Source organism: Coffea arabica, chromosome 1c, assembly GCF_036785885.1.
Source record: "Coffea arabica cultivar ET-39 chromosome 1c, Coffea Arabica ET-39 HiFi, whole genome shotgun sequence".
NCBI classification, from domain to species: domain Eukaryota; kingdom Viridiplantae; phylum Streptophyta; class Magnoliopsida; order Gentianales; family Rubiaceae; genus Coffea; species Coffea arabica.
In genome coordinates, this window is record NC_092310.1 from 52,360,610 (window position 1) to 52,374,845 (window position 14,236).

General features: G+C 33.9%; 1 protein-coding gene across 1 annotated transcript; it reads left to right on the top strand.

Moving 5' to 3' along the window:
* The first annotated feature begins 1,576 nt into the window (after positions 1 to 1,576).
* LOC113720647 (cytokinin riboside 5'-monophosphate phosphoribohydrolase LOG1) lies at positions 1,577 to 10,014 on the top strand. Its single transcript, XM_027245346.2, has 8 exons — positions 1,577 to 1,710; positions 1,803 to 2,009; positions 2,492 to 2,589; positions 2,985 to 3,015; positions 4,339 to 4,438; positions 8,691 to 8,761; positions 8,880 to 9,023; positions 9,662 to 10,014. The coding sequence occupies exons 2-8, from the start codon at positions 1,866 to 1,868 to the stop codon at positions 9,755 to 9,757; spliced, it is 684 nt and encodes a 227-aa protein (XP_027101147.1). The 5' UTR covers positions 1,577 to 1,710; positions 1,803 to 1,865; the 3' UTR covers positions 9,758 to 10,014.
* The last annotated feature ends 4,222 nt before the right edge of the window (positions 10,015 to 14,236 follow it).

Consider the following 14,236-nt stretch of genomic DNA (forward strand, 5'->3'; position numbering starts at 1 on the left):
TGCTCTCTTATTTGCTCATTAGTGCTAGCATAGATACCGATAAACCATCAATCAGCCTCATTACCTTTTCCAGCTACTTGAAGTTCTATGGTAAAATCAGTATAGAGGACTTTCCTAATTACCATCTCCTTTCTCCACATCACTGACAGACCACTAGCCCTCCCTATAGGGTCAACAACAAACCAACTATCGTATTGAAGTTTCATTTTAATTCTATTCATGAATGCTTTCTTATTCTTAGTCTCAACCAAAAAAATTAAATCAGGGGAGTGGAGTCTAACAACCTCCTCAAGTTGGAGAACTGTTAAGGGACTCCCGGCACCTCGACAATTTCACACCACAGCTGTCATTGAGGTCTAGGAGCCCATTGAGGTCGGGCTCCACCACTTTCTGCTCTCCCTCTCTACCCAAATCCACCTCTATCACCTTGCATTTTTCTGGCCCCTTTCCACCTACTTCCCACAGTTCTCCTTGCCTAATTTGTCAACCTGTTTCCTCTTACCTGGTTCCTTTCTATCTCCATGTTAGAGTTTTTATCCCTCAGAGGCATTCTCCTTCCTATTTCCTGTACCAACCTTTTCCAACCCCTGTTGCCTTTATACTTCCCTTGTTTCTTATCCTTCCCAGTATATACACTATCACCATTAAATATATGACACATATATTACTCATGTATCATCCATTCAACTGTGATAGTATATATAAATTTTATTTTTTTAATTAGCACTTTGATTCCTGTGTAAATGCCGTACATGTCGTCCTCTTTGAAGGAACTTGCGTTATTGGAAACATCGATAAACAGAATAATCGGAGAAACCGTGTCGACTGTTGAGGTTCAGAAGTCTTCCCACAGCAAGAACTTATCCATTTCTTTTTCAATTATTGTTAGTTTCATTTGCTAGAATGACATTTACATATTAAGTTCTGTTCCGTTAGGAACAGCCTAAGCTACCCGAGTGAGTCCAATTTGGAAGTTCATATCAGAAACTTTAATGATGCCTTTTTCTTTGCTGCCCTCCAATCAAATGAAACCATCTAGAAACGATTACCACATGGGGCTTGGACACAAGTCATTGTCTTCTTTTTTAAATAAATAAATAACAACAGGAGATCACCAGCTAATACTACACTTATGAATCTTGTTTTTCTTTTCTTTTTTTTTCTAATTTTACATAGCTAAAGCGACCAAAATATGGCAATTTTGACTAAGAAAAATTTCACAAGGCTAAAGAGAACTAATTAAATAAAGATAGATGAGCACAAATTTCAAAAGGATGCTTCTACCTACTTGCGTTCTTTCTTCTAAATCATCCAACCCATTCTTTCCCAACATATATGCTTTTACAATACACTTCCTTATGACAATTGTATAGCATGTTCAGTGCTTTATTGTATCAAACTGTCAATTGAATCTCGCATTTTTCTGTTCCTGTTGTATATCAAAAGAAAAACTCAGCGACCCTTCACAACTGGATGGAGAGAAATTCCGTTAGCATCACGGACAAAAATAGTAGTAGTTGATTTTTTTCAACCCCGAGACTATTGGCTTTTTCACGACAGTTAAATGCAAATTGACCGTATTATGCTTCTGAATATTAGCTTCAATATAAGGCACAAAAACACAAGTCAAATGCCGTCCAGATACAATATGAAAAGAACATAAATTTTAGACATTCCTTTGGCCGGTACTATACTAAAAGGAGGAGAGCGGTAGGGGGCTATTTCTTTTTTTTTTTTTTTTTTGCAAAAATTTTCTCCAAGAAGTAGGGCGTTAAATTTTACTTTTGGCCCTTTTACAACAGTAAGGCAACGGGCGAATGTTAGCCAAGAAGAAGAAGAGAGGCTGCCAACAGATCTGAAGAGAGATGGAAGTAGGGAAAGAGACAGAGGTGGAGAAAATGAAGGAAAGGAAGCAATCAAAATTCAATAAGATATGCGTCTTTTGTGGAAGTAGTTCTGGTAAGAAGACTTCCTACAAAGACGCTGCCACTGAGCTGGGCAAGGAATTGGTATGTTGCCATAACAGCACTGCTTTCTTGAAGTGATATCGCTGCTCTGTTTTTCCTCTGTTTCTAGCCGTGTTTCCAACAACTTCTTTGGAACTCTCTAGTTTTTACAGCTTTGTGTTTCTGTCGGCCGTTTCCATGACTGGTTGCAGACGTAGTTTCTCTTCTCGTATTCTAAAGCCCCAAAATCCAAACACCCCTCGCCCCCCCCCCCTCCACCCCCAAGAAAAACTCCTGGACGTAAGCATGCAGCTTGGTAGGTGGACAAGTGCATGAGCATGCATGACATGTTTCAGCAATAATAATGACTTTTCCATCGTTCATAATTTGCAGGAACATTCACAGTCTTCATAAGATTCTCTTTCATCTGGTGCACTTGTCTTGATTTGTCGAGTTTCAGACCAGATGCACTAGTTTTCTAACCCTATAGTCTCATTTTCATTTTAGAATTTTCTAATGTTCTACATGGTTCACTATAAATTAAGGTGTCAAGGAATATAGGGCTGGTTTATGGAGGAGGAAGCATCGGTTTGATGGGCTTAGTTGCCCAAGCTGTCTACAATGGCGGTTGCCATGTTCTTGGGCAAGTTCCTTCTATCCTAAACTTCTTCTTCGCTCATTTTTTTTTTCTTCTCAAATTTGCTGGGCTCCAAATCCCATTACACTTTCCTTGTACCAATCTCCATCACGTTCTCTATTTTCCCATGTATGAATATATTTCGATGTTATCTTCATAGTATATCACAACAGTGATGCAAACTGAAATTAACGTGATGAGAAAATAAAGAATGAGATGACGAGTGACTTGGAAACTGAAATAGAGATTTCCAAGCCCTTTTTTTTTTCCCTCAATAATTTCAAAAATTTTGAATCCAAATGATTCTGCATTTTAATAATGTGGATAAGGTTGGACCTTGTTGAAGCAGTATGTTGTAATGACCATCAAAACTAATTTTTTTGTCATTTTCTTGTCTGCAGAGTAATTCCCAGAACCCTCATGCTTAGAGAGGTATGTCAAATGTCACCTTAATTTATTTATTTATTTATTTGTTGAGAATCCTACCATAGTATTATTAATTCTTAATCTTCTTAATAGTTATGTTTAAGTGCATGCTGTGTAAGTAAGGAGCATTATCTGCATGTCCCTTGATTTTTTTTCTCTATGAAGCTTTTTCATCTTGTGGTATCCCCTTTCACTTCAATTTCTACCTCACCTTTGTTATCTGCTATATGGATTTCCATTTTCCACTCTCTCTCTCTGTTCTGCATGCTCTTGCATTTTGTCTCATGCTCCAGAATTCTCTCTTAATTATCCAATAATAGTTTACCCCTCGATGTAGACAGCTGAGTCCACCGTTCTTTATTATATGCCTTGAGTTTATCATCCTTTTGTCTCACTTTCATGTAGCTGCTCATACTGCCTTTGACCCAAAAAAACCAGAAGAATAAAACACTCCAAAAATCAACAACTTTTGTTTCCTATCTTCTTGACACATTGAGAACGTTGTGTGCTAGAATGCTCGGTACATTGTTCATGATGTGAATCTCTTCACCTAACCATATACTTTATGTTCTGATGGAACTTTTAATGCCTTTCATCTAGTCCCGTACTCTGATTATTTCATAAGGTCTTGTCTTATTAGGTGATACTTACATTTGAAGACTGGGTAAAATTGTTGCCAGACCAAAAAAGAAGACCAGGCAGATTATTACAAGAGTGAAAAGTACATACGCTGGATTTTCGAAGTAATAAATCATTAGGATGTTTAATGAAAGCAATTGCAAAAACATGGTGGACGCTGTAACATTTTGGAAATACATGCTGGGGAAACTTTTAATTACCGTCCGGTGACAAACCGATTCTTGGTTTTTTTTTTTTTCAAAAAAAATGCAAATATTAACTCGATTGGAAGCATAACAACTTCTGAATTTTTGTTTTCCCTATGCATCACGGAATACTAAGTACTAGAAAGAGAAATTTTATTTTTTTCATTGAAAAAAAAAAAGAAAAAAGGAAAGAATCAAGATAAAATATCCCATAAAACATGTACCTATGCTATGCCAGCCTTCCAAAAAAACTTCTTGTATGGCATGATTGCTATTTGACACCAAAAAGAAGGGAAAAAAAGGTATGGCATGGTTACTGAAATGACCAGTGGATAGTATGGTGGAATTTTGGCGTTGTATCTATCTTAGAATCCCTATCCCAGTGTCAAGTTGTGTGGCGGGAGGGCGGGGCTTGCAGGTAGTTGGTTAGTTCCCTTTGTTTGTTGCGAATGCCGGTGAACGGCAGCAGTCGTGTTTATTGGACTTTAATTTCATGGTAGTACAGATAACTGGTGAAACCGTGGGAGAAGTGAAGGCAGTAGCAAATATGCACCAGAGGAAAGCAGAGATGGCTAGACATTCCGATGCCTTTATCGCATTACCCGGTTAGTATTTCTATTTTCCCTCAAAAGTAGGGTGCAGAATATTCAAGTTACTTGACTCGAGTTCGCAAGCAATTCGGTCAATAGCTCGATCAACAATCAAGTTCGAAATATTGATTTGAGCTTATGAATCAAGTTCGAGTTCAAAATTCTTCTGCTCGAATAGTGCAATACTCGAATTCGAGTACACTCCTACTTAAAAGGTTCCTCGCTCAATGACCTATTAATATTATCAAGATATGGAGGACTCATACTTTTTCATCCCTCACCATATTTTACAGGGTTTGGCTAATTGGTACTTAGTGGAAATTTGTTAAGAGTATCTATTTTTTGCTATGGTTAACCGAGAAAAAAATATTTAAATACAAGGATAAAATTAATGTATGTCACTATGTGGTCGATCGAGTTGCATCACCTATTTGTGCCACATTGGCTTGGAAGTCCACATAGATTTGTCCCAAACCACCAAAGTGAAGATGCAAGAAATTTTCAATGTTTTTAAACTCGGATTGAAGAGTGAACTGGAAAATTTTTAGGTTCACGGTTCAACCAATTCGACCTCAATTCAAAGATTTAATAAATTTTTATTTATTTTAGTATTAAGAATTTTGAATAAAACTAAAATATTTATTTTAGAAAATAAATACTTAATAAAAGCCAGTTGAACCTCCAGATTTTTACTGGTTTTTACTAGTTCAACCAGTTCTTGATCGATTTTGATCGATTCAATTAATTCTTTGGATTTTTAATTGAATAGGACCGAAGGCTTGGCCGATTCATAATTCAACCAATTGAATCGGTTGGTCCGGTCTGATTTTCAAAACATTGGAAATTTTAGAAAACTTTAGACGCTCGAGTTGGTACAGTATTTGAATTGCATTCTGAATTAAAGCCTCATTTTTTTTAAAAATCTATTTAGCTTCCAATTTTGCAGTAGCGAATGCATTGGAGAGACGCTAAAAGTCTACATTAGTTCAGTCGCTCATCATTTCCTTTTTTTTCTTTTAGTTTAATGGGGACCCCAAACTTTTTTATGAAAAAAAAAAAGGAAAGAAAGGAAAAGATTTAAGAATTTAATCAGGAAACTCAAAATTACATAGCCAATGTAAGTATCAGCTGAGCTAGGTTCTTTTCGACAATAGCCTATTATCTTTAGACTTTGCCATACCTAGGTCTGCATATTATTTTTTTTAATTAATCTTATATATATTGTTAGCGTATATATTATCATAATTACATGCATGACACGTGTAAAATTTAAATTTTAAATTCAAATTAAGATTAATCCTTATTTTTGTGCTAGACAATATCCACATTGATTACAAGTCTAATGAGATTCACACGTTCTGAATTTTATAAATGTGGTCTGTGATTTATATCAAAAAAGAAAAAAAAGTTAAAAATAGATTCTTACTACCGGGCTGAACAACCTTTCAAACACGTACTAGATGAAATTGGACCACGCGAAGTCTGTAACAGAAAACTCCGTGGTTCTGCCAAATAAATTCGGTCCGTCCCCTTTTTCAAACCAAGCCAATGAATCCCAACTTGGCCCAGATTTCAGTAGAGCCTTAAACGTCCTAACTTGTGTGACTAAATGATTGATTACCAAATTATAAATAAATAATTTTTTTCAAAAAGTACCAAATTAATTAAACTAGGAGATGAATTTGATCCCAAATATGAAGAGGCAAGCAAAATTTCATTTAGGGTTATTATCACTTTACCCCCTTAACGTTTGGTGCTACTATCAATTTCCCCCTTAACATTATCTTTTAGTCACTTTATCCCAAGACTAACAGTCAAATTTAACGGAGTTTGTTAATTAAAGTGAAAAGACATGTTTAATCCTTAAAATTATAACCACTTTACCCCCATAAAATATAGTCGCATTATCAATTTACCCCATTGAGTTAATTTTTAGGTAATTTATCTTACCATTAAACCAATTTAGCAAGTTAAAAATTTTTAGAAGAAAATACCCTCCTCTTTGCATAATAAAAATAAAAAAAAATTTGGAGTAACTCTTCTCCTTTTTAGTATAAAAAAAAAAGTCAAAGTATTAATTTCTTTCTTCTTGGCAACCTTATTAATATTGAAAAAAAATAGAAAGATGAAGAGAGGAAGGGGGGAGAGAGAGGTCAATTCTTTTTTTAAAAATTACAAATAAGAAAGAATTATATACTTTTATTATTTTAAAATTATTTCACTTTTTTATTTACGACCAAATTCCAATTCTAATCCCGACAACCTTAAAATAATACGATAATGTTAGACTTTTCTTTATTTTCTTTTTTTACAAAATCTAATTTTTTGTCTTCTTCTTTCCTATCTCTTTTTCTTTTCCTAGTATTAATAAGTGTGAAAAAAAGAAATTTGAGAAAATCCTTTTATTTTTATATTTTTCGATCTCTTAAAGTAAAAAAAAAAGTAGAATAACCATTCCAACTTTTTATTTTTAATTATATATTAAAAAAAGGATAAATATATTTAAAATTTTTTGATCATACTAGTTAGATTAATGATGAGGTAAAATGCCTAAAAAATAATATTAGGAACTAAAGTTATTCTATTACTATAATCAAACGAATAAAGTGATAATAACAATGTAGTAATGCTATAAAATAAAAGGGTATTTTTGTCTAAAATTTTTTAACATGTTGAGTTGAATTACTTATGAGGTTAAAACGACTAAAAAATAACGCTAGGCGATAAACTGATAGTAGTGACATAATTTAAGAGGGTAAAGTGATAATAACCCTTTCATTTACAATTGATTATGTTAGAGAGAAACACCGCGAGATATTCCATCAAAAAAATTCAATATATAAATCAAGAATCCAACTCTAATCCAAAAGTTTAAAATATTATGTTTCAGACCCTTACTTACATATTAATCGTTTTTCTCCATCTCTCAAACCAATGTGGGATATAATTCTTTACTTGAATCTAACAAATCTCCAGAGTAACCCCTCACATTAAATCCAAATTTATAAGTTTTTTTTCGAATCTACTTTAATATTCAACGCAATCACACTTTAATAGTTAAGATCACCTTTTCTTTCAATCATAGATCCACTTTTCTTCAATATCCAAAATAGATTTTGGACCCTAACCAACCTTTGACTCTTTGGTTTAACACCAACCAAACTCTTTGACATTTCAATCCACCAATAAAAAGAAAATTTTTATCGATTCAATTCCGAAAAAAATTCACTTGCTCGTGAATAGTCCAATCTCGCAAATCTTCCCCTCACATTTAACCCAAATTTACAAACTCTTTTTCAAATCCATTTTAATACTTAATACAAGTCTACCTTAACATCTAAGATCACATTTTCTTTCAATCATGGATTCACTCTTTTTCAATATCCAAATTGGATTATGAACCCTTCTCAACTTTTGGCTCTTTGATCTAAAACTAGCCAAACTCCTTCACACTTCGATCCACCATCAAAAAGAAAATTTTCATCGGTCCAACTCCGAAAAGAATTTATTTGCCTATCAGTGGCCCAATTTCGCAACTTGAAACTCTAATACACGCTCTTCTTCAACATCCATATTAGATTCTAGATCCCTACTAACCCCTGACTTTTTGGTCTAATACCAGCCAAATTTTTTGACATTTCGGTCCACCATCAAGAAGAAAATTTTCACCACCCAGATCTGAGAAAAATTCACTAACCATGAGTAGGTCAGTCTTGCAAAATTTCCTCTTTATGAGTAACCCCTTACATTAAATTCAAATTTACAAACTCTTCTTCGAATTCACTTTAAACCCATTTTAACACCTAAGGTCACATTTTCTTCTAATTTTGGACCTACTTTTTTTCCACATCCAAATTGGATTCTGAACCCTATCAACCCTTGGCTCTTTGGTCTAAAATTAGCCAAACTTCTTGATATTTCGGTCCACTATCAAGAATATAATTTTCACTGGTCCAATTTCGAAAAAAAATTCACTTTTTCATAAGTAATCCAGTCTCTCAATCTGAAATTCTGATACCACTCGAGAGAGCCTATCAAAGAGTCCAATCTATAAGTCAAGAATCCAAATCTGATCCAAAAATTTATACTATTAGGTTTCGGACCTTTACTTATACATTAATCGCTTTTTTTCGATCTTTCGAACCAATCAATATGGCATATAATCCTTTATTCATGAATCGAACAGATTAAATTGGGCACAAATTGCAATTCACAATTATTATTTGTCCTCAACCGTTATATTAACCAATCTTTTTTGTGCATTTAGGTGGATACGGAACATTGGAAGAGCTTCTGGAAGTAATAACTTGGGCTCAACTTGGTATCCATGATAAACCGGTATCGTATAAGTAATTAGTAATTTTTGTAATTGATACTTGCATTTTTTTTTTATGCCCAAGCGAAGTCTAGGGACAAAGATCATTAACGGTCTAACTTGGGACATAATATTACGCAGGTTGGATTATTAAATGTGGATGGTTACTACAACTGCTTGTTGTCATTTGTAGACAAAGCCGTAGAGGAAGGATTTGTCAGTCCTAATGCACGCCACATTATTGTATCAGCCCCCACTGCCCGGGAGCTAATGAATAAACTTGAGGTAATTATTGTATTCTACAAGGTTAATTCGTGATTTCCTCGCCATCTATTATCAAATACAAAGTTTAGGTGTGAATTATCAACTGCTTAAGCTTATTAGTAACTAAGAACGAAGTTAATGTTGTTTTCCTGTTGTTTAATCTTATTCTTTCGAGTATAAGCTAATGGCTAGCTTTACATCTTTTTTCTTTGAAAAAAAAACTATTTAAATTAATCCCCTATACTCTGATAGTGTATATATTATTAAACTTAGATACATGATAATCAAGCTTAATTTGAATTATAAATTCAAGCTTTTATACATGTGGCATGCATCCAGATTCAATAGTGTATTCACTATCAGAGTGTAAAGGGATTAATTCAACTTTTTTATGTATATTACGTTTTGCACTCTTTTTCTTTTGATAAAACAAATCAATTGATGCCAAAATTCAAGATAACTAATCTTCCATTCGTCTTTGTATTTTTTTTTTTCCCTTTTGTATATAAACTTTGATTGAAGAGGCAACTTTTGGAGTTATTTTCCTTATTGACTGGGTGAACTAAAAAAGATACAGTTTGAGCGGCATAACTATTGACTCGGTTATGAAAAATAGTTCGAATGAACCACTTTTCTTTTCTTTTTAAATTGAATTTCAGGATTACTTTCCCCATCATGAGATGGTGGCTTCAAAACTGAACTGGGATATCGAACAATTAAGCTACTCATCAACGAAATATGGCGTAGAACGGTAGCGATGTATTCGTGGTAGCGACGAAGAGGACTGATTTGTTAGACCAAAAAACTGAAAAAAGGAAGAAGCAGAAATTTGTTCTAGGTTGGGGCTTGGTACATTATTCTTGTGCTTTTAGCTTAATTGTAAATTCTACCTTCATAATATCCCCATTTAACCAACGGGCAAAGTTGGGGAGATTTAAGGGTAACTCTGTAACTACACCTGTGAATGTATGGTTCAATATGTGTATGACAGTACGTATGTGGTGCTTGACAACCCTCTCAATTCGTCAACAAGTAGGTCTTGATTGATCTAGTGGATAAGGTTGAGATTTCAGAATCTAAAAATTTTTGGTGTTTTGTCTTTCTTCTCTCTTCTCGCTTCTTAAATCTCACATTTCCATACTAGGAAAAAAATTTTAAAACAACGGACAATCCTCTCCATTCAGTTAGTATGAAAATTTTATATAGATATCTTTGATTGAAGTTTATGTTTCTTATTACTCACGCATATGCATATACGCTGAATGAATTGGAATCGTTGATTTCCATGTAGTAAAGTGAAACATTCCCATGGAGGTAAAAAAAGGCAATAGATTGCTTCTTGATGCCTCATAATTGATGGCTTCAGGTTTAATTAAAAGTGTATTAGCAGAATTGTGTATTCAAGTGAAACTTTTTGGATCTACTAATAAATTTCTTAATTTTAGCAAATGAACCCTTCCAATTATTTGTAATTTTGTACTGATTGGTGCCTAGTGAATCCAATTTAAATTCTAATACCAAAAGTTATTCGAATTACCAAACGGCAATCAGTAATCAGGACAGGATCCATTATGCATGCCTCGCATGACACTAGTAGACATGGCATCGATTTTTTTGTTGTCCCAAAATAAAAGAAAAACTTGGTCACTCAGAAAGAAACCAAGAACCCTTTGTCTTCATCTAAACATTCCTAAACTTGGCCAAGGAAAAAAAAAAAAAAGAATATGAAAGATTTCTGAAGTTGTACATCAGGACTAGAATTGTGATGAAAATTTTGTTCTACGATGTATGTCTTTGAGAGTGGAAAATGAATGAAATCAAATCAAATTATGTTTCAAAAGTTATCAACCACTTCTCTTCCTACTCTCTAAATCTCGCCCTTTCTCTGTTGTCAATTTTTTTTTTAAAAAAAAAAATTGATAAAAACGAACTTTAGAATTTTGATTGGACAGAGTTTGTTTGATATTTATTGAAACGATCCTAGGCCTCGTCTTAATTAACCATGTGAAAGGCCTCGACAAATTCTATTTAGATGTGATTCCACTCATATGCATGTCAAGTGTAGGACCATGAAAACCAGCTTCTGTACATTGACTTTTACAATTTGTTAAGATAACTGTATAGTTTGCACATGAAGACGTTTAATTGTACACTTTTTTTTTTTTTTTGAGAAACCATTTAATTGTAGACTCGGCAGCTGGATCTAAAAGTCGTCGCGCGTATTACTATATTACTATTAAACTCAGAGCCTCAGACTTAACCTATCAAACACAAAAAGCGATGACTCGACGACCGCTTTGTTTTGTTTCCGCGGGTAATCCGATTGATTTCGTAGCAGTTATCGATAGGTACTATGATCGATCTCCATGCATTACCTCGTTATATATTCTTATGTCAAAACTTTACACAGTTTTAGAGAATTAATTTGGCTGAAAGGTTTGAATACCCTTAAGTTAGGAAAAAAGAAAAAAAAAACAACCGCTTTTTGCTTATGTGGTCGCCACAGCGACATGTACATCCGTATATAGGTGTTTAAATTAGTAATTAATTCCTTTTCGTCCAATTTGAGCTGCAATCTAAAAAAGCCTGTTTTTTTTTCGGTCAAAAGCTCAAAAAGTCGGTTTTTTTTTTTGTCCATCGTCATTTTATCTATAGAATCCTACACTATTCTAATCTAAGGGGGAGATCCAACCGAATATAAGAAAACCGATGAGAACTAAATCACCATCGAATCAGACGAATATACTATGCATCGATCAGAATTTTTTAACACCCCACCGAGCCTTAAATAGCTTAGTAGTGGCCACCGGCCTTTCTCAAAAAGTTTCTGGTCTTTGCTCGCTCTCTAGTGCGTTTGGTTCGAAGTTTGTCAGATGCATAGCTAAATGGGGAATCAAGGTTTGACTTTTTCATGGTTCTCAGCTGGCTTTGACTGGGAGAAAATGAGAATGTTTAGTTAATAGTAACCTTTTAATCTTCGATTTTAGGTTCAAATTAATCAAGAACCCATGACTCGCTGATGATGTTCGATGTATGGGAGTTGTGCACGTGAATGAGATCCCAATTAATTTGCATGTGAGTGCCCACACAGTCAAAAGTCTTTAACCAATGATTTGAGAAATGCCCTTAGTTAATGAGAACTGATCTGCTTCTCGTCAGCAGGGACGAAGTTCACAAAGATTTCGACGGACCGTTTTAAATCCATCAACTGAAGAGTTATTATTACCTTTGACACCTATCTATTGGGCTATATATAGTTTGCCTAAGCTAAGAGTTGATTGTATTGTAATCATCCGGGTGAAGAGCGGAGAAACACATTTACAAAGACGTGCAACCATGAGGTTTAATTAATTAAGTAAAGAAGACATAAGGGAACATAGGAGGAGGTCACCTTCGTTAAGATCTGGAAAAACAACTTTACAAATCAGGCATGTGGGAAAATATGTTTAACCGATCAATCGTTAAAATGAAGCATTAACAACGATCAAGATGTAAACGAATTTAATCAAGCCGAACATTCTAGCTAGTATTCTAATTAACTTGTTTAATTATTTTAATAAATATATAATTTTGTTCAAATTTGACTTGTTTATTTGTCGAATCGAATTTGAACGAATTTTTTTTTATTGAATTTAAAAGTTAAGCGCTGTTCAAGTTTGATTCGACTAGTTGACGAACCAATTAAGTTTAAACAAATTCTTATTAAGTTGAACTTGATTCGAATATCGGTTAGTTTGTTTCATCTTGCAACTCTAAAAAGACTTCATGACTTTCCAAACTTGACATGTTCGAAAATATGTAAAATGAACCTTTTACAAAGACGGTCGATCTATGCAAGAGAAATGTTCTAACTATGCATGTTACATGCACATATTAACCACAGAGGTCGCCTCCAAGTGGATACTGCACAGAAATATCGCAAAAAGAAACATTATTGATTTACAAACTTCATGAATTACTTCGCTAGATTTGCCTATCCTTTCTTTATCATTTGAGTGCTCTTTACCTCTCATGCATAAGACAATGATGAGGTAAATACAGAATGTAACTAATTAGATTATCATATAGTATTTGCTTATGACCAAAAAAAAAAAAAAAGAGAAAGAAATAGCGAAAAATCAGAAAAATACAAAGTAGAGGAGGTTAATGCATGGATGACTAGGCCTTCCACTCGCTAATTTAATCTTTCTTCTGAGACTATTAAGTCTGTGACAGCACGGAACGAAGGATTTTGATGACCATTTAATTAGGCCTAAAGACTAAAGCGAAGTACATTAAAAACAACGTAAAAGAGACTACAGCCAGATACTTTACTTATTATTAGGAATCAAAATTAATATATAGATAGTTCCAAGTTTGCTAATTGTATGTTGGCCGGCCTCACAAAAAGTTTCTAGTAAATAAATAATTGTTCCTTTTTTTTTTGTAACATATTTGACTGTTTCACATACAAATTTTGGCATATCATCTGTGATCCACATACGTTGACTCCCAACTACTCAAGCTATGCATGCTTTAATTTTTAATACCTAACTGAGAAAATTAAGATATACTTGAAAAGATTCCTTTTTTTTTTTTCCATCTTTCCGTATTTCTTCTTAATCCAATAGATAAAATAAGCTTAAAATTTTCATTAGTAAAAATGCCTATTGTTGTAATTCATTGTAATTTTTCAAATGAATTTTTCATTGGTTTCCAGTTAAGATTAGCAGTCTTCATCTAAACCAAACATCATAATTTGGTTTTTCTTTTTAATCGAAGAGAAAAAAAAAACCCGAAACCTCATCGTATCCAATATATATAACAGTTGCACTTTCTCAAAAGTAGCAGTTAGATACTTAGATTAACTTTCATGGAATAACAGCTAAATATGTATGTAATACGTGCTTTGATCTGGCCAAAACAATGTTAATATTTTCGGTTGGGACAACTCACCTAATTTCTTGAGTTTTGGTGTGCAACTTCAAAGTGCCATCCCCCCAGAAAAAAGAACAATTAGGCTTCCGAAGGAAAGAGGAAAATTAAAACTTGTAGCGTTTTCTGTTGAATATCTACAATAAAAGACTTTAAGCTCTCGTTCATGCAAGCAAAATTCATAAAATTAAACATAGGGGGTTGCTTGATTTTGAACTTGCCAAAGTTTGGCAACGATGCATTAGCAGAGAGATTGCCGCCACGTCCATGTCCATCTCGATGTTTGTGGCATACATGTAATCTGTACATACGTAAAAAGT